Raw genomic sequence first — 27,330 nt, 5'->3', positions numbered from 1 at the left:
CCTGCTCGAAAACGGGGTCAACCAATCAGCAATGGAATTTGTTTCGGTTTCTCGGCGAGTTTTCTTTTCCAGCTCGCAGATCCTCTTCCTAAACTCTCCGTCCTGCTCTGGTCTTTGGCTCATCTTGCCAGCGGGAAAGAGACTGAGAAACACGAGAGATCCCCCATGAAAATCCACATTCGCAGTGGAATCCGCATCATGGCAGGTTCGCGTGCTCGGTCCAAAGTCCAACTTTTCTGCTCAAAGCACTCGCTTGTAACGGACTGACTTCAGCCGGTCTTTTTTTTGTTGTTGTTTTTGGTCTCGTATTTTGATACCTTAGTAAATCTAGGGGCTTCCAGAATAAGGAACTGTCGAAAGATTTAAAAACCCAACAAATTTAAAGTAAAAATTTGTTTTAGAGAAGTACAAAATGAAGCATTAGAAAAATAGTACATTTAAAGTTAAAAAAAAACTTTTTTTGGGGGATATATTTGTTGAAATGAATTCGCGGTCTTAGATTTGACATCAAAACGTCTTACAAATTCACGGTATAAAGATTTAATCGATTTTTAGGCCAGGGTATTCAAAGCGGCAGTACGCAACACCAAAGTGGTTTCGATGTTTATTTATCTTTCAGCTTCAGTTTCAAAAAGTTGGCTTGCAGTTCAGTTCAGTTTATTTCGCTGTTTCTGTTGTTGTCGACTGTCTCTTTTGCTCGGCGCTTTGATGTGTGTTTGTTTGGGCTTTTTGTTTTTGTTTTTTTTTTTGCAAATTGCATAACTGTTCATTAGCGAAGGCCGTTAACAACAATAGCAACAGCAACAACAGCGATATCAACAGCTGAATTAAAAACAACAAAAAGTTGCCAAAGCACGTCGCAGAAAGCACAAAACGCTCGAAAATTTCCAATGCCAAATTTTTTACGACTTAAATATAATTTATTTCATTTCGTTTTTCAAGTAAAAATGTCTAATTTGCTCAAAGCATTCTAAATATAATTTTTCTAAGATGCTGGAAAAATTGTATTACAAAAATTATAATTAAATTTACCAGATGTATGAAAAAATTAACTCGTTGAAAAATTCGCAGAAAATCACAGCTAAAACGAGCTTTGCACAGCTAATGAATAACTGGAAATACCAGGGGAATACAATTAGTTAAATAGGGTCTACGAACAGCTGGCGCTTAAATTGCAGTTCTCGTTGCAGCGATTAAAATAAACAATTCTATTATGCAATGTTACCTTGAGCTGCACTTGAGTCGACAGATGGAATTGAAGAATTGTATTGAATGCAATTTGATTCTATTTCTGTCTTTAGTAATGTCGTCTGATTTATTCCACTTCTGCTGTAAATAGAAATCTAAGATTGTAGTTGTGTAGAAGTGTTATTTTGCTTGGGGGAGTACAAAATAAACCATATGCTTTAATGAATACAATAAATAATTCAGTAATACACTGGAAATCACATTAATCCAGCCTTGTTTGCTTATATTGATCTGACCCATTTGACTTGAATTGCTAGTCTTATTTTATAAATATTTCTTTATTAGCTAAATATTTCTTTATTGATCATTATAATCAAGGCACGTCATTTTCTATTCTAAAAGTTTTTTCAGAGATTGTCGGTCTCTCTTTTGTTATCTATTAAAACTTCCGGGTTTCTAAATCCCCATTCCCAACCGAAAATATACTACAAAGTCGACATGGGAATGTGCGAGAAACCTTCAAAATAGGGGAAAAGGATGGAAAATAGTACTTTGAATGATGTTTTCCACAAAAAAACAATAAACAAAATACCAAATATATGATGTTATACCTAAAAGTGCATACCTCTTTTTTGCCACACACAGACAACAATTAGGATAAATTTACGATAAAATCCAAATGATCACATTTATTGATAATTTTTTTAAAGTAAAAAAACTTGGCTTTCAAGTCTGCTCTTCAAAAAGATCTAAAAATGTAAATAAATTATTAATGTAACCGATCGATGAGCTAGAGTTCCCAGAAGCAAAAAAATTGTTTAGACCCATTGAATTTCCTTTTTTTCAGTGGTTTAAAGTGACAGCTCTTTGCTTGGCACTCTTGTCACGTCTGCCATTTGGATGAGTCGAAACGCAAACGATGACAAATTACTTAGAAAATGCAACAAAGTTGCAATGTTCGGTGGTTGGGGTGAAATGACGTACTACCAGGGGTGGTGGTAAAAGGGGGGCAGTTAAAGATGGTCCGCAAATTCAATTTCCGCAAAAATCTTGCCCTCGAACAATTGCAACTATTGCACAAAGCCACAAATAACCCCCCGTCGTCTCTTTGTCGCCACTCATTCTTTTCTTCTTCCCAACGCCTTTGGGCCCCCTTGTATAACCCCTTAAAGCCCCCTTGGACCCCCTTTTATCACTTCTTTCTTCATTTTGGGGCTTCTGTGTTAATTGCTGTCACATGACAGGGCGACAAGCAAAAGGATGTGCCAAGTGCAAAGTGGATCAGGGATGGCGTTGGGTGGGGGGTTGTTGGGGGAGGTCATGGCAGATGCGTTGCCTCATCGTAGGTTTTTTTCGCCCATTCCCGTTGATGATTCAATTTCGGGGCAAGTGCAATCTGTCAAGGGGTTGTGGGTGGGGGTTGGGTTTTCCACAGATTGTGTCGTACTGTATACCCCTCCACCAATGTCATAAGTGATTTGTTCAAAGTGTTTGCCTGTGAAAATTTCCTGGCGCGCTTTTCTTCCGCTCGTGTTTTTCTTTCTATCTCGTTTTTTTTGGTGTATCGCCCATGACTCGTAGATCTATTTGGTAATCATATACATACATATGTATGTAACGATCGTACAAAAAAAAAACTATTCAAAAGGGTGGTGTTTTAAGGTTTTGTAAAAATAACTCTTACGACACTAATTGCCAGTTGATTATAGGGATAAACTGTTTAAATAATATTATTAAAATATATTACTTATAATGATAAAGCAATTTTAAGAAATCTTAAATTTTTTGGTAAAACTCTTACAAATGTATTTTGCAACGAAAAGTGGTTATTTTTAAGTCGTGGCGCCTGAGAAAATTGTTACTTCTAAATTTTTTTTTAGATTTTGTTTTACACTTAACGGACACTTGTCAAATCGGACGGGCGTAGGTTTTTCCCCGTTTCCCTGTCCCGAACTCCTCGCCAAACAAACAAAGATTAGATAACAGATGAAAATAAACAAAGCAACAACTGGGGAAAAAAGAAAAACGAGCAGCGGTAAACAAGCGTTACTTTGTTGCATTTACCGTTAGCCAAGCCAACGACGTCATCGCAACTGGGTGCAAACTTTGTCGCAAAAAAGGGCAACAGCAAAAGAAACAAAGCTCACACATGTCACACACACTCTAACAAAAAATTATAGCATATTGCCTCCCTTTCGCCAACTAGTCAGGCTCTCTCTCTCTCTTTCGCACCCTCAGCAGGTGCAGCACTGAAATACCGACATACCGCAAAATGTTTACGAGCCTCAAATAAAACATGCACAAAATGTAAAAAAACAAACGGGGGAGTGAAGAGGAAGATTGTGGAGAAGGGGAAGAACCGTTAGATGTGCAGTCGGTGAGAGAAGGAGATAAGGGTGTAAAGTGTATCTTAAATGAACACTTTGGGGTTTACTGGTACAGCATGTGCTCTGCAATATAAGATTAATACGTAAACCCATTATTCTTCTGAAGACCTTTTTTAAGATCGTATCTTTTTACTCCTTTAAACATCTTTAATTTCATTATATTCCTAAAACATTAAAATTAACATTTATTGAACCAAAATATCAATTATGATGCTTTAAGTTCCCCTACCAAATTTATATTTGAATACTTCACGTGTGTTCCTCTTTTTAAATTGAGATACCTTCAGTCACATCAAAGTTTATACTCATTTATTCGTCAACCAATCACCCAAAAAAAGCAATATCACCCATTGCAGACCTTTTGAGTGAGTCATATGCTTACACTCCACCCGGATCGTAAACTTACTCCCCAGATCGCATATATCTGATGGTTCTTTTGCAGGTGAGTATTGTCGGAAAAGATTGCAAAAATGGCGGGTTGAATGTGCAGTGTCGTAACTGACTCCGTCTCCCTCTGGCCCTGCTCCCCTGTCTCTGTCTTTCGGCTAGTGTGCTTATGCACTTGAGACGCCTTGGGTACTTGAGAAGTCTACACGCGCCGACATTTGGCCTAGACTCCCTGCCCCCTAAGACTACGTTTTTAAGCACTCGCTGCCCCCATGCACCCCTAGCGCCCTCCCTCACCTGATTACACACGCGCCTCCCTTTACATTTACGACCAAAAACAAAAACTTACAATAAAAAGTTGGAAAAAAAAACGAAATTACGATAATGGCAAATAGAACAGACGAGGAAGTTACACGGTAGAAAAAATATAATCAAGAAGAATTTAGTTACATTTTTACATTTTAACATACATCCATGCGTAAAAGGGGTACTGACGTCGGTTATGGGACACTACATATATTAGTTAACTGATCCCCATTATAATGAATTACTCGCAGTGAAGATAGGCTACCTCATATGTAGCTTTATTTTCTTTTAAATTTATCAATATTATTACGAATAAAAGGGTGGAATTTTATCTTATTGCTAAATAGAAAAGTTACATACAAAAACTGGCATTTAAATAAATTTCTTGCAGTGTGGCCCAGATAGATAGGAGGAATTGGGACCCATTTGTGTGTGGCGGTTCCTATTGTTTTTGTAGTTTTTTACGTTTACTACAAAGTAAATGTCAAGTGCGAATCAACGTATGTGTTTGTGTGACTGGGAATAGTGTGAGCGTATTACTCTGTCGAAATGGCCTTGGGAACGTTTGTTAACCTCATTTTGATAAAGTAACAACAGCAACAAAAGCGAAATATAAATAAAAATCGTTGCTTGGCACGCCAGCCAAAGGGGTACGTAAAATGAGCGGTAAAAAGAGCAGGGGATGGCAAATACGTAACCCAGGAAAACATGAAAAATGTTCGCATTGCTCACAAGAGCGAAGTGGATAAGTGTGTGTATGGGGCACAGTGTCAGTTATTATTTACTACAAGACAAAAACGAGAACAACTAGAAGAACAAGGAGGGTAGATACATAGATATGTAAACAATTAATAAAGGTGGAGAAGAAAGAGTTAATAAACTCACGAAGATTTCATACTCAGATGAAATATTGTATATCTTTGCTAGATAAACAAGACAAGCACAGAGATGGCCTAACTGATACATTAATCAAAAATTAATAGATCATTTTGATGATTAAGCATGAACGGATAGAGAAGGCCAAAATGTTTGATAAACACTTACAACATTAACTGCGAGCGAAGAGTAAACCATTGCATTTAGAGTTTCTAAGTAGACTACCACGTGACTTTGTAGCGATTTAGCCCACCAGGAACTATTGAATTTACAATGAAACCAGAAAGAAAACATTGGTTTTTCGCATTTATAAGACGCTGGGCGGGGTCTCTAAGCAAATAAATGAAAGGTGTGTTCCAGTAAGCTATTAGCAAATATGTAAGATCACTTAAATAGCGCACTTTGCCGTGTATAGAGTGTGGCAATTAGCAGATCTTGGGACTCGACTTTTGTGTCTTGTGATTCTACAGCTTTTGTTTTTAAAACAGCAACCCATTTTATTATGCAATGGCAAAACAACCGAAAGGCTTTAGGTCATCGCAAGATAATACGCCGTGATAACACAATAAGGTGTTTTAATGGGAAGACCCATTATAGAAGGGGGTAAGCTCTTAGGTGTTGTTGAAAAATATTCGGATTAATGCAAATGCACTACCAAAATAAATCAATACCAGGCAATAACAAATCTTTTAATGCTTACATTTTTTGTTCACCTCTATTGACATTTTTGATATTTAGTTTTATTATTTTATCGGTTTGTTGATGAATCCCATTCGCATATGGTGTCGTCAAAAGGTGGTGGTGTTTTTGTTATGACCAAATTTAATGACTTGCGAGCTGGGTGGCCTGTCGGGGGTTAATTGAGTGGGTTGGTGGGGGGTTAGTGACCTTTGAACAAGCCCCCATTTCGGTGGATTGCTTTGATTGTGCTTCCCCCATCCCTTTGCTCAAAAACAGAATGCCAAAGCCAAAACAAAAGCCAAAATCCAGAAATGTGGAAAAACGTGCGAAATAAAAAGCGAAAATTGGGTTTGCCTCGGCTTCTGGAACAAAAAACACAACGAAAACATTCTGTGAGTGAGGTTCTCAGCGCCAAGTGGAAGGTTATTGACACCTACAATAACAAAAACATCAACAATAACTTTCCTCGTCATAAAATCAACAAAAAATACACCAAATCAACAAATACGAATTACGAACCAAAAACGAAATCAACCACGATTCACTCTATCTCTTTGTTACACTACTTCTCGCCCTTTCCGGATCTTTCCCTCTGCCACAATCTTTTGGCAATATGTCATTAACAATTCAAGCACAAGCTGCCGAGCGTTTTGCCGTCTCCTTCGCACTCAAGCCAACTAATTCCACGACTAGGCACCCCTCTTCGAACACCCCTTAAAGTCAAGGGAACCTGTTCCACCGAGAACCCACACATCGGTAATCACAATAACCACGTGCTAAGTCAATAGCCTTCCCACCCCCTGTGGAAAGCCCATGAAGTCGTTTAAAAGGTGTATGAATGTGGATTGATAGAGGTTTTAAATATATGGGTAACTCGTACGCCAAAATGCGTCCTCGGAATTAGTAAGAACATTTTTAAGTTTTATTTTGATCTGTAATGCAAGCGCAAATGGTTAAGTTTTCCAAGATATTATATATAACTTTATTATTTACTAAACCGGTTATTTGAAAATTGTTGAGTGGTGAATCATTTTTACTACAGTTGTAGCGAAAACATATTTAGAAAACATAAGAAACGGCCTTAAGAATCTAATATATTATTATTGGTATTATCTGTTTTGGCAATGCCCGCTTACTCTTTTAATCACTTTTCCCGCTCTCCACCTATCGTTGTTCTCCCATGTTCCACTTTTTACTGGGCTATTGCGACTTAAGCTAAAAACTAGGAAGAACAATGTTTTTGAATCGGAGGCAGTAGCAGCAAAAAAGAGCTGAAACTTTTTCAAGTTTTATTGAACTTTGGCAGGTTCTGCACCACTCTTCACTCTGTACGTTACTTTTTTGCCGATATTGCGAAATATATTTAAATTCTGTTTCAGTTTCTGTTTCGGTCTCGTCTTTCTCGGCTGCTGCCGTCTCGTATCTCTTTTGGCCTTCTGTAATGAAAAGCGCCAACTAGCTAATGATGAAATATCTGCCAGACTTTGCACTGCGCAGTTTCTAAATGTCTGTGTGTGCGGTCATTGTTTTTTGGGGCCGGGGCCAATATCCCGCACTGAGCCAGAGTGCTGCCGCGTTCTTGATATTCTCGATATTGTCTGTACTGTATACTGTACTGTATTGCCGGTACTCTCGATGTTCCCGTTTTGTGGCGGTGGTGGGAGCTTGCCAGAAATCGGCAAAGTGCTGAGCATGGAATGCGGCACAATAAGGTAACGAACTTAAGCTGAAACCAAAAGGTGTCACATGTGCGGCTCCCCGGTTGTAGTAGGTGGCGAACGCCACAAGCACGGGTCGTATGCGTAATATTCTTGGCATTAGGCCGTTGACTCTGCGCATTGAGCCATAAACAGCAATGTCGTCAACGGGGCGTATGAAATTTAATTTGAAAAAGGCGGAGCAAACGCGTCTAGATAGACGCGTGTGCGTCAGTTGATCAAGAATTCCATGAGCTCAGAGTTCAAGAAGCGCGTGCACGCAAATGAGATTCCCGGGAAGACGATCACTGGGTTTACGAGTGATCAATTTGAGCGACTAGGGCTTAAAATGTACTTTAATATTTTAAAAGACAAACTAAAATGATTTATAAAGAAATATGGATTTATAAAATTATTAACTATTTTAAATTATTTATAAGAACAATGTTAATGATTAAATTATACTCATTAAAAACATTACGGGTCACAGATCATTATAATGGGGATAAGACGGTCTCAGCACCCAAACAATTTCGACTAGAATATCTTGTAGTCCGCTCAATCATTACTTTAACCAATTTTCTCCTGACCAGACATTAGGGAAATCCAAATAAAGGCCAAAGATTTTACAAATCTTCGTTTTATTCGCCCTGTTATCCCTTTCCGCTGTAAGTTGAAGTCCAAAATATTGTAGGTGATTGTGGAGGTTCTAATGATGGCGTCAATAGATCCAAAAATGAGGATCCTGAGGAGTCTATGGAGACTGTTGCCAAGCGGGCAGAGCTTGCTAGGAAAATATGGATCGAATTTGGTGTAAGACGGTCCATTAATCAGCAATTTTAGAAAAATAGTTAAATCTCTTAATTTCGTTTGCAGTTCCAGGGTTTTTAAGGTTTTTTAAGCATTTCACCATCCTTTTTCTGATGAATAAAATGATCGACTACTTCATATTTCATACTTAATTATATATATTTTATATATATTTTAATTAATTTGGCAAATACAACAAATTTGTTAAGTCACGCTAGGAAAAAATATATTTATTTTTCCATTTATTTCGAATCTCAATATTTGACCATTCGCTCGTCAAAAATTCTGACATCATGTGAGTGCCATGAGTTTGGTCAGTCATATGAGCGAACTAAAACCTCTCGTTGGGTATGTGACTCAATTTGATGATTAGCGTTTCGCCCAGAAAGTCCAAAAATAAAGCACTTTCGTTTCTATTTGCGAACCGCACGAAAGAAATGCCCCCATTCATCGGCGCCAAATGTATCCCGTGATCGATTCGATTTCACAATTTTATCTGCGACTAAAAATATTTTTACACAAAGGTCAACTCTATTTGCAGCATTTGTTTTCCATTCCATTGCGGGGTCTGAAAATAAATATCGTAGTAGAGATATCTCCCGTGCTGATACTGATTATAATTATCAACACTGGTACTCCCCCGCTGCTGTTATTGTTATTGCCATTGCCATTCTGGCACTCTGGTATTCCCGCCAAACGAAAGCAAAAATCGCAGTCGCGAAAAATCAGTTAACGAAACTATAAACAAACGGATATTGCTGTTTGTTGTTTACGACCTGTGATTAACACTTTGTCGCCGATCGGGCGAAATTCATGGAAATCATCGCCGGACAAAGCGCGTGCCGGACCACGAAAGTTTTCATCACAATTCACAACCGGCCTCTAATCAAGTTGTTTGCCCAATAGTTTCTTACACACGTAATTAACGCGTTGGGCAGAATAAAAACATATAAATAAAAAACCAACTGCTAAATCATGCTCGGGTTGAAGACCGAATTTAGCCTCCTCGAAAGACCGCTTTATTAGAGAGTGATTTGTGTTTCACATCAAAATTGAAAAGGGGCTAAAGGATGGATACCTCGATTAATATCGTTTTCTTACATTAAATACAAAATATTTTGGTTACCTCTGTTTAGTTCTGAACACCGAATTTGTATTGAATTTTTTTTGCAAAATTAAAAATAGCTCACATATTTATTATAATCCGATTGTGGTTTTAATTTTTTCCATGTCTAACTAAATTTAACTAAATTTAAATTTCTTGATGTTTTTAGATATTTCTAATTCCAAATTTTCCCGATCTAGGTCACCTTCAGAGTCGATCCTCCGAACGTGAAGCACAAACTGTTTACACTTTGTGTTTTGTTTTGGTTTTTTGGGGTGTGAAAAGTTGGAAGATCGCTACAAAAAATCACACAACAAAGTGTCGCATGTAAAAAACAATTTAAATGATTTTTATTTGTTTTGGTTTTCACTTATTTCACTCTGTTTTTTTCGCAGTTTCAGACAGGGGGAACTTTTGCCAAGTGATTTTTGTGGCGGACTTCTGGGAATTTTTTGTTGTCGCGGTTCGTGCAATAAATAAGCAAATTTGCATTCAGCTCAAATACAAAAACAAATGCATAAATAAATGAAAGCAATTCCAAAAATTTCGCACACGACCTCAATGAGTCATACACGAGGAAAAGAGAGAGCAAGCGAACGGACACCTCATCAACAACATTTTCCCTCCCTTTTCTGCTCAATCTGAAAATAAATGCAAAGACGAGGCGCGAAATTTGTTGGGGAAACAACAAGAAATACTTAAAAATATTTTGTAAACAAATATGTTAACCAAAAAAAGTGAAAAAACACAACTAAATTGCCGTCGAGCAAGTTCGGAATTCCCTTTTCTTGTTGTTGTTGTTGTAGCGATTTAATTACAAAATATATTGGCCATAATAAATTTGGCTTCAGTTTTTGGCGAATGTCGATTTGGGCGAGGCGAAGGCGAGAGGACCTTTCCCAAGTATTTATGGGATTGGTTTTTGTGACTTGAATCGGTTTTTTGGCGAAAGTTCGTTGAACTGCATTTGAGCGGGCGGTTGTGATGGGTTTTTTGGACTGTGAATAATTAAAGGTTGTTAGTTGGGTTGTTATGTTATGTATACGTACAAATTTTAGGAATTATAGTTGCCCGGTTACAATATTTATAAAGTTTATTTATTATTGAAGGTTTTATTGTTTATTAATTGGAAGTTATTTTCCTATTCTTCTTCACCTTTCTCAGAAATCTAAGCCAGTGATCGCGTGCTGCGTGAAAGAGGTTTCCCAGATTTGTTGCTTCCTACAACCTTTATCTTTGGGTATCTCTTATCTCCCGCTGTGTCAACACTCAATCTAAATGGCTTACCAAGCCGATCCTCACCTGCCTGCTTGGCTGAGGGTCCTCCTCCTTTCGGTTTCCCCTGTTTTCCCAAGATCACGATCTTATCCCCGCTGCTCATCATGGTGCAAACAATGCACTGCGAAATCCCTCATTTCCTTTCATCCCCACAAACGCATAATTACAGGGCCAAGCGAAATGCATTTATCCTGCCAGGTAGGAGAGGAGAGGTCTTAAAAGAGGGAATAAGGAGGTCCAAGGGACAGATGCCGACGACCACCGTGACGAAAAACAGGCGGCAGGTGCGCGAAGTTTTCGTGTTGCGAAATCGAGGACAAATCGAAATGAGGTTCTTCCACTGCAGGACTCCATGTAATTTGCCCTCTTTTTAAGAGGGGAAAGCAAACAGATGCCATCTGTTCTCTCTGATTGTCGAGCGACTGCTGTTGAATGCGGAATACAGCAACACGTGGCAGGTGTAAAGAGCAGAACGCCAATGGCTGGGTTTTACTGTACCTGTACCAGCTGCCGTCAAAGAATGCCCTGGATTTCAGGGGGATATGGGTATTTTTAATTGGGTCGATGGAGTTCTTCATAAGTAAGGTGAATTATTCAAGCCCTTACATTGTATAAATCGCAGTGTTTCTTTATAAGAGAATTATAATAATTATTTATAATTTAAGAATTAATAAAGCATTTAATTTAATTTTTTGGCTTAATTTGTGAGAACAAAAAGCTAAAGAAATGTTATAAAATTTATTTATTACTTAACTAAAAATTAAATAAACTCTTAGAAAAAAGACACAGACTTAATAAAAGATACCGGAAACTAAATATAAATATAAATTCTAAAGGTAATTTATAATATTTGATTATTAATACCCACGTAATTACCAGGTATCAAATTAATCGCGATTGCGAACGCTATATTTTTCAGTCTGTTTTGTTTGGCTATGTGTTTACTTTTGTGGCTGAGGCAGCTGCCTAAAGGGCCAACGATTTGCCAATTACGAAGTCGAGCAGCAGCAACAGTCGGCACAAGGATCAAGGATCATTGTGATAGCACCTGCCCCATTGTTGGTGCTCTCATTATGTTTGTATTTCTGCTTTTTTGTCTTGATTCTTTTGTCGTGTGAGTGACCTGACTCGTGGTAATCTTTTACGCGCTTGATTCGGCTTCCCCATTTAAATTCTTGTAATAAGCAAATGTTTATAGCTCTCTGTAAAGGCAAAACCATAATTGATTGCTTGCAGCTTTGTTGCCCCATTGGAATGTTGCACTAAGCGCTGCAACAATGATCCAAGCTCTGCCGCACGAAGTTTCCGCATTCCCAATTAATAAGTCACTCAAGTCAAGTCAAAATGCATAATAAACAACAATTGAGCACAGATTGTGAGAGTTGCGACGATGGAGATGATGGAAAATTTCTTTGTTGATCTTTTGGCTTCATCTCGCAGAGAAACTTAAAGAGGTGGAAGGGGAAGTTTGTGAATTGCTGCACAGGAAGTCGGTAATTTCCACTGGCAGAGATCAAATCGTTTGGGGATGTAAGGCCTGTAGTGGCATATTATCAAGACAGTTATAACTGAGGGACTGTACAAATAAAAAATGAAATCAAAATGATATGGAAATCATTTCCGAAATTGTGTATAAGGCCCACGAGCCTGCCACCCTTTTGATTCATTAGCACAGTCACTCTACCAATTATTTTCTTTCTTCAATTTCACTGCCCTCGCATCCTTCTCACATTTCATATGTTTCCCTTCCAATTCACTGACCATTCTAAGCAGTTCATTGCCACGAAATGTGTCGCCTTCAACTGCAATACTCACTTCCTCCCAGAAATGACTCAACGTTAAATGCGAATACAATTTCAGTGATTCGTTTTATTCTCTATTTTTGTTTTTTCTTCTCTTACGCTGGTTTCACTCTCTTCCCACAAGAAAACAATCCGAACCATTTATCAATTTGCGCTGCAAAAAACGCCAAAATTCGCGACAAACGTCACGGAAAGTCAAACAGTTTATACCTGCTAGCCATGTGACTAAAAATATTTGCGAGCCAGAAAAACAAACTATGAATGACGCTCGCAATAAGATGACAATTAGATGATTGCCTAAAAAGGCTGATTTAAACGAGAGATGAGTCTGCAAAAGCAATATAGTGGTTTAAACTTTTGCCATAAAAATTAGAAATAAAAATAATAATTTTCCGGATTTTCAACATTTTCTGCTTTAACACCTTCCCCGCATTTTCCCCAATTTTCCCGCCCCTTCCCTCTCGCTTTTCCCCAGCTGTTGGTGTTGGGAATGAATGAATTATGCGAATGCCTTTGAATGCTTATGAATATTTCGCTCACGCGCCTGCCAACAGCAATCACTCATTTGAGTTTTCCAACCCCCCGACCACGCCCCCTCCCAAATCCGCCCCACCATCGCCAGACAACCCTCCTCCTCATCCGGCTGCTTGTCTTATCCGAAAACATGTCATCATGGTTTTCCCTCTCACTACTAAGTCAATTAGTTGTGATGCTTTCCCCGATACTCTATTCGTTGAGGTAAATGTGCCATTATGCGGGTTGTGATCGTTTAATTAAATTAAATATTACGTTATAAAATCTATTGACTATACCCAAAATAATAATCACGAGTCTCTGTACGACCGCATGCAAGCTGTACAGACCAGAGCAAATAGAGTTTTATCTCATATTTTTAAAAATAGTTTGGACTAAAATTATAATACCGTATAAAAATCATATTTAACGCTTATTTGAAAAATGTCAAAATAAAAATCTCAAATCACGATTCTTTTTAGATTCATATATAAAAACATTAAAGAACGATTATGTTGGATTTTTAAAATAAAATAAAGAAATTACGATTGTTTCTGAATTTTATTCGTACTCTGTTTAAAACTCTTATTAAAATTAAAGCAAATTTAGAAAATTAAATTTTCTTGTGGCGTCATCAAATTTTCGAGAAGTTGCTAAAAATGTTAATGGTTAAAACATTTTCAGGGGGTCGCCAAAAAATCATATTTTAATTATCATGATTCAAATCAAATCGCTAACGAAAATGATGGGAAAATGTCTTGACAAAGTGAGGAAACATATTTGGCAATCTTTTAACTTCAACTATAAATTGATACACCAAGTTTTCCATACGGTCGTTCTTTTTTTCTCTTTAGAAGGGTAATCCTTGGTCCACTACCTTCTCCCCACAGTCTCTCCTTCCTTGTTTGTTTTCATATGAGATTTACGCCAATGTAGGCCAACAATGACGCACAGGCCTCATTGGACTTTCGGGGGGCAGGCAGGAGGGCGTGGCACTGGCAGGGGCACGGAGACGCAGCAGAGATACCAAACTAAAGCTCCTAGACCGATGACGGACTGTTTCTTTATTTCTGTGGCGCGGTATTTTTATGATTGCTGCCACTGCCACGTTTTGGATTGCATAAAGCTCTTCGGACGCATTTGCAAAAAAAGTCACAACATTCCCCAAACGCTGCCATTTCCCCAATGGGGCTCTTGCCACTCTGCGTAGCGTCGAAAGACGTCAAAATATTTTTAGCTGGCGCCGGAAATGTGAAAGCCTTTTTGGCAATATTTCTAGATTTCTTACTAAACGCTGTGGCCTTATGCTTTTTGGGGAGGGGTGCCCTGTGTTGTGTGTGTATTTTAAGCTAATCACGCGGATAATCGCAGGCACTAAAAAAGTCGAAAGTGCAAATAATGAAAAGCAAACTTAAATATGATGTTCAAAATGTTTTTTTTAGAACAATCATGAGATAAACGACCAAGTATCCATGAGGAATATTTATATCTTAAATATATAAGACACTACAATACCATATTATCTCACCCCGAAACGTCTGTTGTTAAACTTAGAATGAGGAAACATGCTTCTGGGGATTACTGGGTTTTAAGTTCTTCTAATTATTTGATTTTATTTATTTTATTTTCAAGCGTATTCCTTGGGTAGACAACACAAAAACACACAAAAAGAGATTAAGGCATTGGCAAAATATATATTTAAGAAATTTAAAGAGTTAGTTTTAAATACCGATAAAACAAATGAGTAAATTTCCTGTTTGTTTCGAGCCATCATTTGCACTCTCATTTCAAATTAAAATCTCTGGAAATCTAATTTCAATTTTCAAGCCCAGCTATTTTACTGTTCATTGTTCCACTATCCTTAACATTTCCTGTCCGTTCTTAACGCTGTTACTATTTCTCTGCCATCGTAACCATTTCCTTCCCTTTGTTTTAAGCTGTTTCCGAACGGATCTGCTCGATTTCCCTCCGAACTCGTCTCTTCCGCCTTTAGCCCTTCCGACTACCAAGTACCAACTACCGAATACCGACTTCCAATTCCCAGCTCCTTTTGTCTTTCGATTGCTTTTTGCCGTTTTGGCTCGAACGTGAGTGGATAACAGCGATGACAGGACGAAAGGCATAGAACGGGTCAGCTTTCCCCACAAATATCGATTGCGGACTCCATTCGGGGATAAAGAATACCGGGATATAGACTCGTTCACTGGAGGTTGGGGTGCGAAATAAGAAAACTAAATGACAACTCATTCGGAGTTGCAATAAGTCACCCTTCAATTTGCCTGCTTCCAGCCAAAAAAAAAGTGGAAGTTGACTGTTAAAGTTTCAGCGTTGACAGCAAACAGGAAGAGAAATGAGGAGTGGACTTGAACTGGGCGAGAACAATAAGTTGGGACGTGAGTAGCGTTAAGTAAAACCAGAAAAGAAGAGGGCAACTCATGAGGGAAGGACCGACTTTGGGCTATTAATTTGAAGGCAAACAACGCACGAGCCGGGAATTAGGCATCCGAGTGAGTGGGAATGAGGAAGGGGAAGCCCCGATGTCAAATTTGTGAGCAACTGCAGCCGCTGATAAGATTTATGAGTGTGTGTGCCAGTGTGCAAAGCGGGGGAAGTTTTATGGTGGGGGCCACAGGACTTCGACTTAGCCTTAGTCTTAGCCCCCCTGCCAACGACGGAACTTCACATATCCGTTGAAAGACAAAGGACCACGAAGACGTCGACGAATGACAAATAAAAGATTTTTATTATCACATTATGCGGCAGCAGATTTCCTTCAGATGTTGTCGCTCTGCCGCTTCGGCGTTGTTTGTTCGCCTTTCCCGTTTTCTCGCTTAGAGATGGTATATAGTTACCTATATATATCCAGTTAAATTTTCCTAAGAAAACTATTTTATTTACTAGGGAAATATTTCCAGATGATCGACAGGCTTCTTAATAATTGGTTGAACTTTGTCTTTGGTAACAAATGTTGCAAACTAATCATCATTCTTCAAAAAAACAGTCTTTAGAACAAATAGATCGGTTAGTAAATCGGTTTCTAAATAAAATCTTTGGAATACATTTTGTAAGCACTCACATCAAACAGACTGACTTACAAGACACATCCAAAAAATATATTTTTGTTACTTTCCCAAACTTTTTAGACCTCACGATTTGCGCATCACAAGCAATCGGTGGTCCATTCAAATCCATGCCGCCTCGCTCTTCATCTTCAGCCCGGACTAGTTTACTTTTGTGCTTTTTGGTTACTTAAGCTTTCACTTGCTCCCTGCCCCATTTCTGTTGGGTTTAGGCCAAGTTTGCCCGGCGCAGGTTGAAATTCAATTTGCCAAATTAAATTTCTAGGCGAACAACAAAGGCGAACGAGAAAATCTCGGAAAATTGGCATTCAATCTTTGTCTTCCCGCTGCTGCTCGTCGACTTTTTCCATTTCCATTTACTTATTTTGGTTATTATACGGCTCACAGATACGTCTGCTAATTACCTTAAAATAGAGGAAGGGTGAACAGATTCCTCCAACTGTTGCACGAGGTCGTCGCCCATTTAGGGTGGGATGTGGCGATGGATCTCCGCTGCAGTTGCCCCTGTCAATTCCCAATCCCCAATCCACAATCCCCGTCATTTCGCAAGTCGGCGGGATGAAGATTGATGCCACACGCGGCGTTTACTTAATGTTCCTGTTGCTTCTTGGTCTCCTTCGTCTACAGAGCAATATAGGGCAACTTGACGGCTGTTAATGTGCCGCAAAGCAGAGGATGCACAATTGAAATGGTCAACAGAGCGCAGTGTCTATGGTTACTGAGTGGAACGGCGATGGAGAGGCCAACTTAGCGGGGGAGCCGCTGGAGGCGGAGTTTAATATGAAAAAGAGAAAAAATGGGAAAAAAAATTATTGCAACTAAACTAAAACGAAAGCCGTGTCCATGGAGATTTCTTAGAGTGGCTGTTGGTTTGGTAAGGGGGAGCAGTCTTGCTTGTTTAATGTGTTACTTAAAGTGCAGAAAATACATGCAGAGAAGTTTACTAATGTAGCTGGTCGAATAAAATTATATTTAAGTTGTTTTGGAAAATTGACTAAGCTTTAAAAACATAACTATAATGTCTTTTAACAACTGGGAAAGGAAAACAATTTCTTCTAGCGATTAACAATTTAAACAGTGACCTTGATCCCATCTAAAGCTAGTTTAAAGTTTCAGGCACCCCGACAAAAATGCAAGTGAAATAACTTTCAACTATATTTTCCATTTAATCATTCCTTGTGTAGCGAAAATATTTAACTTCTCCGTGGCGCAGCATTCTTCGCATTTACTAAGTTTGTCAGAGACATTTTGGTTGTACGACAAACTGACACGACACGAGGCATTCCCTGGGTCAACCCCTTCTGGCCATAAATCCCCCTGCCACCATAACATCCACCTGTCAGCTGGCAATCAAGAGTGTCAGACGGCGACATTTTGGCGACTGAGGCGGCAGCGGCGAGAAAACTCGGTTGGATTCGATTTGATTTCAGTTAAGCTGACGGCTGAGTTGCCTTGCCCACTGGCTACTGGTATGATGTCTGGTAGAGTCCCCCTCGAAGCCACCATCTCTGTTTCTCTGGCCACCATGTAATTCATCATTTTGCTGCCGCTACTGCTGCTGCAACGTCGTGTTCGCATTCCATCCAAGGTTGCCCCATAGATCCGCCTCGACTATTTCCCCTCTCTGTCGCACACACGCTAACTTTACTTTGACAAATTGCAATTTTTCGATAAATTCGAATCATTTGTCATTGACACAAATAGCTTTCAAATTGCACAGTCAAACACACACATGTTGAGTGAGTCGAATGGGGCTGCCTGTTGAGGGGCAGGGGCTCATTGCATTGGGGCGTATAATTGTTGTTGCCGCAACAAAACCACATTCGCAGCGGAAATTCCAAAAAACAACTAATTGCAATCTTCAAATGATCTTGTGTAAAGTGTGACCAAATAGAATGGGGAAAAATAAAATATATATAAAATAATAAATATATATATGATAAATATATATATATCAAACAGATATATTAACACCCCAATAAGTTTTCATGATCTAAATATATAAAACATTTGTAATCAACTAAAAAACTAATAACTAACTTATCACTTTTATACTCTTTTGAATAAAAGTTCGTACCACTATAAATTAATTTTAAGTCTTACAATTATTTGAAACAGTTTGGAACGACTAGTTGAAGGTATCCGTAACTTGTCTCTTTGCAAAATATGCTAATAATGATTTTATCTGTCAATCTATATTCCCATAAACTCTGGTCACTCTAATGTCAGCAAGAGATCGCCTTGCCACACTGCTTTTGCTTGCAAAGCGAAAAGCTCGTTATCCACAGCCGCTCACCGCTGGTGGCATGCCCCAAACTGCTTGTTGTTGTTGTTATGTCGGCGATTTCAAGCTGTTTTTAGTTTTGGCTCCACAATAAAAGCCACATAACACAGCGCACATAAACAGCAATAACAATCGTCGACAGTTGCAACCTTCCCCATCGTTTTCCCACCTGCACCCATCCCCCCTCCCACATGGTCTCACCTTGCTGCCCCTTTGCCGCCACCCATGCCCCCATTATCCCCGTCTCTGTTTCGCATGCCTGGCCAGAGCCAACAACGATGGCCGTCTCGCTCGCACACGCCTCACAATGACCCAGTTTCCAAAGCGGAATGTAAACAAATTTGACCTGGAAAAAAGAGTTTTTGTTTTGTAAACAAACCGCGACAGCGAAGTCGACTGCGGCAGAGGCGGCTCAAAGTGTGTGCATTAGTGTGTATGTGTAGATTGCGTTTTTGGACCCCTTAATGACAACAACAATAAACGCAAAAAATTCGCTAGCAAAGTAATTTAGTTGATGATGTTGTTGCCAAAAAAATATCTGAAATAGTTGCGGTCTTTGATGGAAGACGAATAATGGGACGAAAAGGAATGTTGATAAAGATATGGAAGAGAGGAGGATAAAGGGGGGCTGAAAGAGACACTCTGCAGAAAGTGGTAACGGTCCAAAGATTTAAGAAAATGCTTTTGCTGGAAAAAATTAATGTGAAATTATGGAAAATGGTTTGGGCAGAAATAAGACCGAATATTTTGACCCGGTGGAATATGATCACTTTTATCGAATCAGAAAACCTTTCTCTAAAAGGTTTAAAACAAATGTAACTTTTAGCGATTAATTTAAAGATACAGGTTTATAATAGGCCCTATATTTTGTAAGATTAGCAAATTAAAAGTTAAAAAAACTTATGATTTTAATATAATACCTGTTAAAAAATTATTAATTTTTAAAAAATTAAGTTAGTTCAAATTAATATTTTAAGTTATTATTCATTACTTTAAAAACAAAAGATGCAACATTATTAACTTTTATAAAGAAGCATCATACAATAATAAAAAAAACTTTGACTTTAAAAATATAGGAGAAGATCATCAAATCGGCAATAACAAATTTTAAGTTTCTCAAAATGAATTTGTTAAACCTACACTCATAGACCTTAAAAAATTATTCAAAAACATAAATAGTTTTTCTAGTGCAAGAAATCTAGTATTTAATATTAATCTATTTAAGTCTGCGTCAGACGGATAAAATAAATCTTTTATTATGTGTACAACTGAAATTGCACTGTCATTATCTAAGCGGTTATTTGAAAGAGTCGCACATTCACGGTTTAATGGCCTAGAGCCAACCTTCGTCTGGCGCCCCTGCGCATTTCCACCCTGACCTCTTGGCGAATAACTCTTTCTCTGGGTTTGTTGGTTTCCCTTCCTCGGTGAACCGCGATGATCTCATAACTCAATGAACTCGGCGACCTCCACTTTCACTACTAGCTCTGTGCCAGCCACTTCTTCGCTATTCAAACACTTCTCACATTTATTACCAGTTTTTTTCTGGCGTTTGGTGGATTTTCCCATAATTCCTCATTTCTGGCAAATTTTCTCTACGCCTTGCTGTGTTTTTATTTTTTGTTGGCATTAGCATACAAAAATTCGAAATTCCAACAGAGTTTCATTAAAATGAGCTTGTTTTCCTTTGTTGTGGTTGTCTATCTGGGTTTGTTTTGCTTTTTATCTTGTACCCCAAACCAAACCCTCAGATTTTTTTCTGCACACTTTTTTTTTGCAAATCGAAATTGGCTCACGTAATAAATAATATAAATTGCGTTTTACTTTGACACACATAAGCCGAAACCGCACCAAAAATGAACTGAGTATAAAATAACGCTCTCTTTTTTGTGGTTGTCAATTTGTGTTTGTCTTTTTTTTGTGCCGTTGATGCTTCAGCGTTTGTTATTGTCGTTTTCACATGAATATCGCTGTTTTGTTTTTATCTGCATATTTGTTATTTAGCTTGGACTTTCTGCTTTCGCCCTTGCAATTGCAAAACAATATGATAAGATCATCATCATTGCCATCCGCTTCAGAATCATCATGGCAGTCATTGTAGTGGTCGAAAAAAATTCTCAAAGCTAAAATAATGATTTGTTATTGTTTGCTTTGGTGTTTTTGTTCGTCAAGGCTTACGTGGCGTATGACTAATTTGTTGTCTGTTTGTTTATTGAATTTAAATTGCGTTGGTTCCAACTGTTAATTAGCAGCGACGAAAACAAGAGACCGAAAAAAAATGGCGAAAAATATGAAAATGATGAGGGAAATTGCCAGTGAGTTGATGAGAAGGGGAAAAACACGCTGAAAAAGAGCCAGACACGCAAAAAGGAAATCTGTGGCCAAAGCAGAGACTTGTTGTCAGCAAATAACAACGAAACAGAAGACAGAAAAACAAACTGCAAAAAAGCGCAACAGAAAACAACACACAAATAGCAACTGCAACAACGGCAAACAAAATGTGCAATTTTTTTTCTTTTTCTCCACTTCACTTCGCAACATTGTTGCAGCCACAGACGGAGCAGAGGGGTTTTCAGGGGCTGTAGGCAGTCGGCTCAATGGAAATGTATGAATTGCATTTGCTAAATAAAAAAAAAATGGACTGCAGACGGAAAAAAATGCAGAAAAACTGAAAAATGCTGCGCCTGCGCCAGCGGCAGAAAGTGAAAGATGATCGCGATTCCAGGGGGGCAGACAGGCCGGGGAGACAAAAAGGTGCAAGACAGATCACACAATGGGAGCGTCAGTTGGCAAAATATTTGCTGTAGTTTTGCATACCCTAACCATAGAGAATGTTACTATTTATCAAAGAAAATGTTTTCTTTCAAAAGATTATATAATATATTTTATAATTAAAGCATCATAAGACGTGACCTATACTTATATCAATGTCTTTTTCCAAAAATAAGAACCTTCAATAAAATGTTCGGTAAATGCGTTATTATTAATTTTCCAGGGTATTGAAGTGTTTGTTCGTTAGTTTTTTCCGCCAAACAGTTAACTATGATTCCAAACGGGCTTTAAAAGATGGCAGATAACCAAGTTGCTGCCCGTTCTACCCCTCTCACTTACTCGCACTTTCGCCATCTCTTTCGGCGTGCTAATGACTTCAATGATTTGCAATTGTTGTCTAGCTCTAGGGTTGCCAACTCAGTTCTATTCCTTCACGAACGGAAAGCGGAGGCCAACAAGTTGCGACCAAAGCATCGTTAAGTCGTCGTCGGTCGCACTAAACTTAATTTTTTACCAACCCGGCGAGCGGTGCGGAAGGGTTAAGGGAGAGAAGGGGTTAAGCAGAGTTAAAATAAATAAAAACTTCAAGTTTGAGTGCTTAAGTTGTTTGTTCCTCTCCGCCTCTTGAGCATAATTCAACTGCAACATTGTTGCACCAAATGTAGACAGACATAATGAAGGAGCCAGCCGCAGACGGGGGTTAAGGGGAGGGAGAGGGTCCACAGACTTGATGGCCAGAGCATTTTCTGTCATGCGGCTGCTAATAGATCTGGCAACCAGTGTGAAAAGGAACCACTGACAACTGATTGATCCCCGAGCTTCGATGGATGCAACGAAGGGGTTAACGGGGTAGCTGCTACTTTGACGAGTTCCTGTTAAACCCATTTCATATGTCTCGTGTAGTTTAATGACTCCAATGTAGGAAGTTCTTGTAAAACTGATTATTAACCGAAAGGGAAAGATGACGAAGGAAAGGAAGGAAAGGAAGAAAAGGGCAGGTTCATCATCATGTTCTTATTCTTTTCGATGGATTCTAAAATTAATAACCTAAATGGGGAAAAAAATATATATCAATAACATGTAAGTTATCTTAATCTTATATATATATAATATTGATGGCTGTAAAAAAAAAGTAGCGATTGCAATAAGTAAAGATTTATTTGACGTATCACCTCTAAGATCTTTGTCTTTAATTGGAGATTTCCTTTAAATTGATTGCCATAGAAATCTTTTCCAGGAAAAGTATTTGGCCATTACTTATCGACAAACTCTAGGCGGCCACAGACCACCCAAGTAAAGTCACTTTATTCAGATTTTTGTCTTGCTTAACAGTGTACGAGATTTATTCATTTTCCGCCCTCTCACACGCCCTCTGTACACGACCGTAAACCCCCTTCCTTATATATATAAAACAAAAAAAAAAAAAAAAAATAATTCATATTTTTTCCTCATTTCGGGCTGGCGTTGCAATAATTCTTGTTTCGGATTTTGCGGGGATCAGGGAAAATAGATTTGGGTGGCCAGAGGAGCTAAAAAAAAGAGTGGCCAGAGGAGCGAAAAAAAGAGAGTGCCCAAAGGAGGAAATGAAAAGAAGCGCGGTAATCGAGCATACAAGCGCATTAAGCTCCAGACAATTATGGTGCAACATTGTTGCAGTCAAGCGCCGACGCCGTCGACAGCCGCGCCCCCTACCGCCCCCCAAAATCCGCAACACAAATTTTTGTTGGACGTTGGGCTTTACTTAGTTCTGTTGTCTGTGCGAGTATGTGCTTTTTTTTCTGCATGCGCAATTTAAATTTAGTCAGCTGGAAAATTTTATGAGACCCAAGTCATAAAAAGCGACTAAAACGCGGTGAAATAAGGGGAGGTGGCCGAGAAAGGGGCGTGTGCGGCAGAGAAAAGAGACTGGTCGGCGGTGGGCGGAGACTTCATTAGCATGACTGTACCAAAATATAAGAGTTGTGGATTCGTCTGCAATTAGTTTAACGTACATGTTATGTTGAAAGTTTCGTTAGATAACTACTATTAAATTTTATTTAGTTAAGATTTCTCAAAGATACGCTTCTTTTGGTAGATATAAAATCAACTAAATTAAGGCGTTAGTTGTCAATTATAAGTTTTTAATTGCGTATTGTACAGAACAACAAAGGATATTTAAATCAAATGAATTTATAATTAAAAAAACTCATATTATATTTATTTAATGTAACAAAGAAACAGTGTTTTGCCTTAATTGTGCAGTATTTCGCAAGCCTAAACAAAAGTTTCTCGAATTCCTTGAATGTTCAAATTTTTACGATTTCCCAACAGAATATTAATTAAAATGTTATCAGGAATGCGAGTCCCTGTAGAAAACTCACACCCACTTGCATTGCACGATAATCAAAAACCAATACCAGAGTTAATACAGCCTCCAGTCCCAATTTCAGTCACTATTCAGGTTTCATCCCTTTGCGTTAATGCTGCGTCATCATTTGATATTCATGAGGCAGTCGAAAAATTTCCAACACCAAGGGAGGGGAGTTGGAAAAACCAGGGGGGTTTTATTGGGGAGCAAGGAATTTGTTCGGCACTCGCAGTCACGTCCTTGTGAACCTGCAGTGCAAAATTTAAATAAATGCTCGCGTTGCCCCCTGACGTTTTTACATATAGTATACACAAATACACTTATATACATACATATTTTTTCTTGCTCTTTTCCGACCGTTTTTCCCTCGCTTTTCCTCCGCTTTTCCTCTGCTTTTCCCGCACTTGACCGAGTGAGCGCGAGTCCATTAGCAGGAGTCCAGAGAGCAACTCGCTTGGCCATAATCACCTTGTTTGTCGGCCGGAACACCTTTAATGGCCAAAGGGGCGGAGAGGTGTCGTTACGGCGGATAATCATTGTCGGCGGGACTTGAGGATTTCCCAGGGAGCGGGGCCCATCAAATAAACGTAATTCAATGCACATAATGACAACAACATTTCCATTTTTGACTTCACTTTTTTGGCGCTTTGGTGGCGCTTTTCCCAACCAACAACAGCTGACAAGAGGGGCGGACTTCCAGCTTAGAGGGTCTTTGTTGGTATTTGCATATGGCCAATTGGGCAATGTCAACAAAAAGCGAGAAAACTCATCGAAGTCAAAGTCAGCAAAAGATGATTAGGAAGGGGAAAATACGAAGCGACAGCAGTGTGACATTGGTGGAATCCTTCGGAGACATTATGTGGCTTTAGGGCGACTCTAATGATTATAATTCAAATTAATGCCAGGATGGGGGGATGATAATTAGAGCAAGTGAATTTGGGTTTAGCATAAGGTTGTGCACGTAAAATTATGTCTTTGCTCACGGCAATCTTATTCACAGGTAACCTAAATAAATGTATTAGTACCCGTATTAATGCCTAGAAAAATTAAATTATAATTTAGTTAGTGGTGTTTGAGTAGAACTTTATTTTTGGATTGTTTTTGGATTGGAAACGTTACAAATATGGCGAAAATCTCGAACGTATCGATACGCACTACGCTCTAACATTGGATGTATTTAGTTCGATAACGATGTGTTGTGGGTGTTAATCGAGTGTGTGTGTTTTGTGGGGTGTGAAGTAAAACTTAGGCACTAATTCGAGTTGCTTCACTTGAGTTAAGTGTGAGAGTGTGAGTTTGGTGTGAATGGGGATTTTGCAGATTCAAAATGCAAAACGCAGTCGATAACAGTGTTGGCCACATCCTTGAACCATTTTCACTCGCAGTCACAGGCACATGCACATGCACACTCAATTCACACGACAACTGAAAACGTTGCACATACGACCCGTATGCACGCTAGTTGTTTGCTCCCCTTCTCCCCCTCTGATTTCCCCATTCGCCACACTACATCCCACACTTTCCACATTTTCCATTTTCCACTTTTCACTCGTGCTCGATTGGATGCAGCCAAGTGTTATGCAACTGCTTAAAGGACTTTATCGTGTGATTTCTTTGGTGATTTGCGTTGTTTGAGTTGTGATTTGTGTGGTGTTGTGTGCCTCATCTGGTATCTGGAACGGGAATCCTCCGCAGAGTCCTTAGAGCAGGTAGCATTTCCTTCGCCAGCAGGAGCAGGTGCAGTGCCCATGGCGATAGTAGCGACAGAGGCACTTGAGATACTTGTAGCCCGCACAGCAGTGATGCGAATGCGAGTGCGAATGCGAGTGGTAGTGACTGTAGCAGGAGCTGTCGTGCAGACAGTACGAATAGCAGCCGCAATCGCACATTTTTTCGCCGAGTGTAGGGTACTTCTTCGCCTTGACTTGTCTGGAATCTGGAGAACTTGGTGAGTCTGGAGTGTGTGTGCTGGAGTCCTCTGGATTTGCGCGTTGCGTCCCAGCTCCTTGGCTCGCTGTTGCCCAACTGATTTCTGGCCAACGCTCCGACTTTCGACTTGGCTTAGGTTAGTTTGCCTTGACGGCCTCCAAGTCGAGTCGGTTACTAATGGCTACGGACGGGAGCCCAAGTTTGATCGATCGCGGAGATACATTTGCGTATTTGGGTGGCCAACATTCGTACCACGAACCACGGAGCGAGCTGCAATATATGGGTTAGTACTGTTGTTGTTATGGCAATTCATGTGGAAATCATGTCAATTGATTTTGGCCAACTAGTCCTCCATCTCCATCTCCGCCGTCGCCGTTTAGGTTCCTGTTATTTGTGTGGTTTACTAAACCGAGAGTAAGAGGGTATAGGGAGTCCAATTGAGTGGAGTCAAAGCTTGTAGGAAAGCATAGGACTACAAGACTTACAAATTTTATAAGCAAATAGAATTGGTGTTCCTATTTATATTAAGAAAATTTCTGAGAACACCTAACTAAGTCCTATGACATGAATATAAAATAATTCATTTCAACAGACATCCAGTCTGAGCAAACTCAAATAAAACTTGTATAATGTCCCTAGGTATCCCCACGCCTAGATTCTTACCAAATGTTTTCACCACAATTTTAGCTTGGCACCGCGCACCTAACTCAACTCGAGCCGTATGATTAATTCGCAATGTTGTCGCTGATTTTATGACCGAAATATTTGGTTATATTTTTGTACATTAGCTGCCGTCGGCCCGAAATAGACTTGGCCAAATGCAAATTCATGCCTGACCCACATTGGCGGCTGGGGCATTAGTCATCGGCATCGGGGGATCTACAGATAGAGATACGGGTGTATCTGCAGCTCGGCTAGCTGCTCACTTGTGTTGCAATCGATGACACATGCGGAGAATGCAAGGCTGACGTCATTGAGGCGGCCACACGGCGTATACGTCATCTTGTTTGTGTGTTCAGACTGAGATCAGCTGGGTTCTCCGACTTTGGCGGACTGCAAATGAGATCAGGGGATCTGCACTGTATGAGGTCACCGCTGTAGTGCGATCATTAGTGTGCTGGGTGTTGTTTACCCTTGCTCAAACTGCTGCTAATTGCTAATTTCAATTTGGATACGCGTTAAACAAGCAGGAAACGTTTTACTCGTTCACTTAGCAGTTAATTAGTCCGCAGTTTGTCAAAACCTCAGAGTGACTTCTTGTGATAGTCACTATGAGGTCATTTGTCGATTGGAATGTATTATTATAGAGAATAAAAAATAATGTAATATAGAGAATATCTAATCTATAAAACTTTAAAGATAATAATAAGCAAAGTACACATAATTATTTTTCGAATTATTTAAATGGCACATAGCTTTTTAATTAATGTTGTAAATAAACTGGCCAAACCCCCTAACAGAAGCTCGACTCAAATTTTGCATTCTACTCATGTGTTACAGCCGATCATGTAAAATCCTCTGTGAAATCTCCCCATTTCGGCTTGTAGCTCCCCAATTATATTCGCAAGCCATAATTTGCACTCTGCCACATGCGTGTTGCTTATCGGCTATCTCCTTTTGTTTTCATTATTATTTTTCGGGGGAAAGCACCGTTTTAACCCTTGTTTAGGGTCCAATTAAAGTGGCGAGGACACGTAACGTGGCTTTAATGTCAGGGGGAAAAGGGGTGGGAGTGTTGGTGCGGAGGTCCTGCTGCTGTTGCTAAGTGTCCTTGTGCGCTTAAAAAGTCTTTGCACACGTATCCCCAATGGCGAAAAGTTTTGTCAGCTAGCCAAAACCTGGTTAAAAACGAAAGGGCAGGGAAGGGGTTTGAGTCTCGGTTTTTGGG

At 39.3% G+C, this 27,330-nt stretch overlaps 1 protein-coding gene across 1 annotated transcript; it reads right to left on the bottom strand.

Annotated features, from left to right (window-relative positions):
- Positions 1–24,575: 24,575 nt before the first annotated feature.
- On the bottom strand, positions 24,576–25,561 carry LOC108145733. Its single transcript, XM_017271296.2, has one exon. The coding sequence runs from the start codon at positions 25,400–25,402 to the stop codon at positions 25,214–25,216; it is 189 nt and encodes a 62-aa protein (XP_017126785.1). The 5' UTR covers positions 25,403–25,561; the 3' UTR covers positions 24,576–25,213.
- Positions 25,562–27,330: the final 1,769 nt, after the last annotated feature.

The sequence above is a fragment of the Drosophila elegans genome, unplaced genomic scaffold (assembly GCF_018152505.1).
Source record: "Drosophila elegans isolate 14027-0461.03 unplaced genomic scaffold, ASM1815250v1 contig_208, whole genome shotgun sequence".
NCBI classification, from domain to species: Eukaryota; Metazoa; Arthropoda; class Insecta; order Diptera; family Drosophilidae; genus Drosophila; species Drosophila elegans.
This window is presented reverse-complemented; position numbering and strand designations above follow the sequence as displayed.

Coding starts and splice junctions, on each gene's coding strand:
- LOC108145733 (XM_017271296.2), bottom strand. CDS start 25,402: ATGTGCGATTGCGGCTGCTATTCGTACTGTCTGCACGACAGCTCCTGC.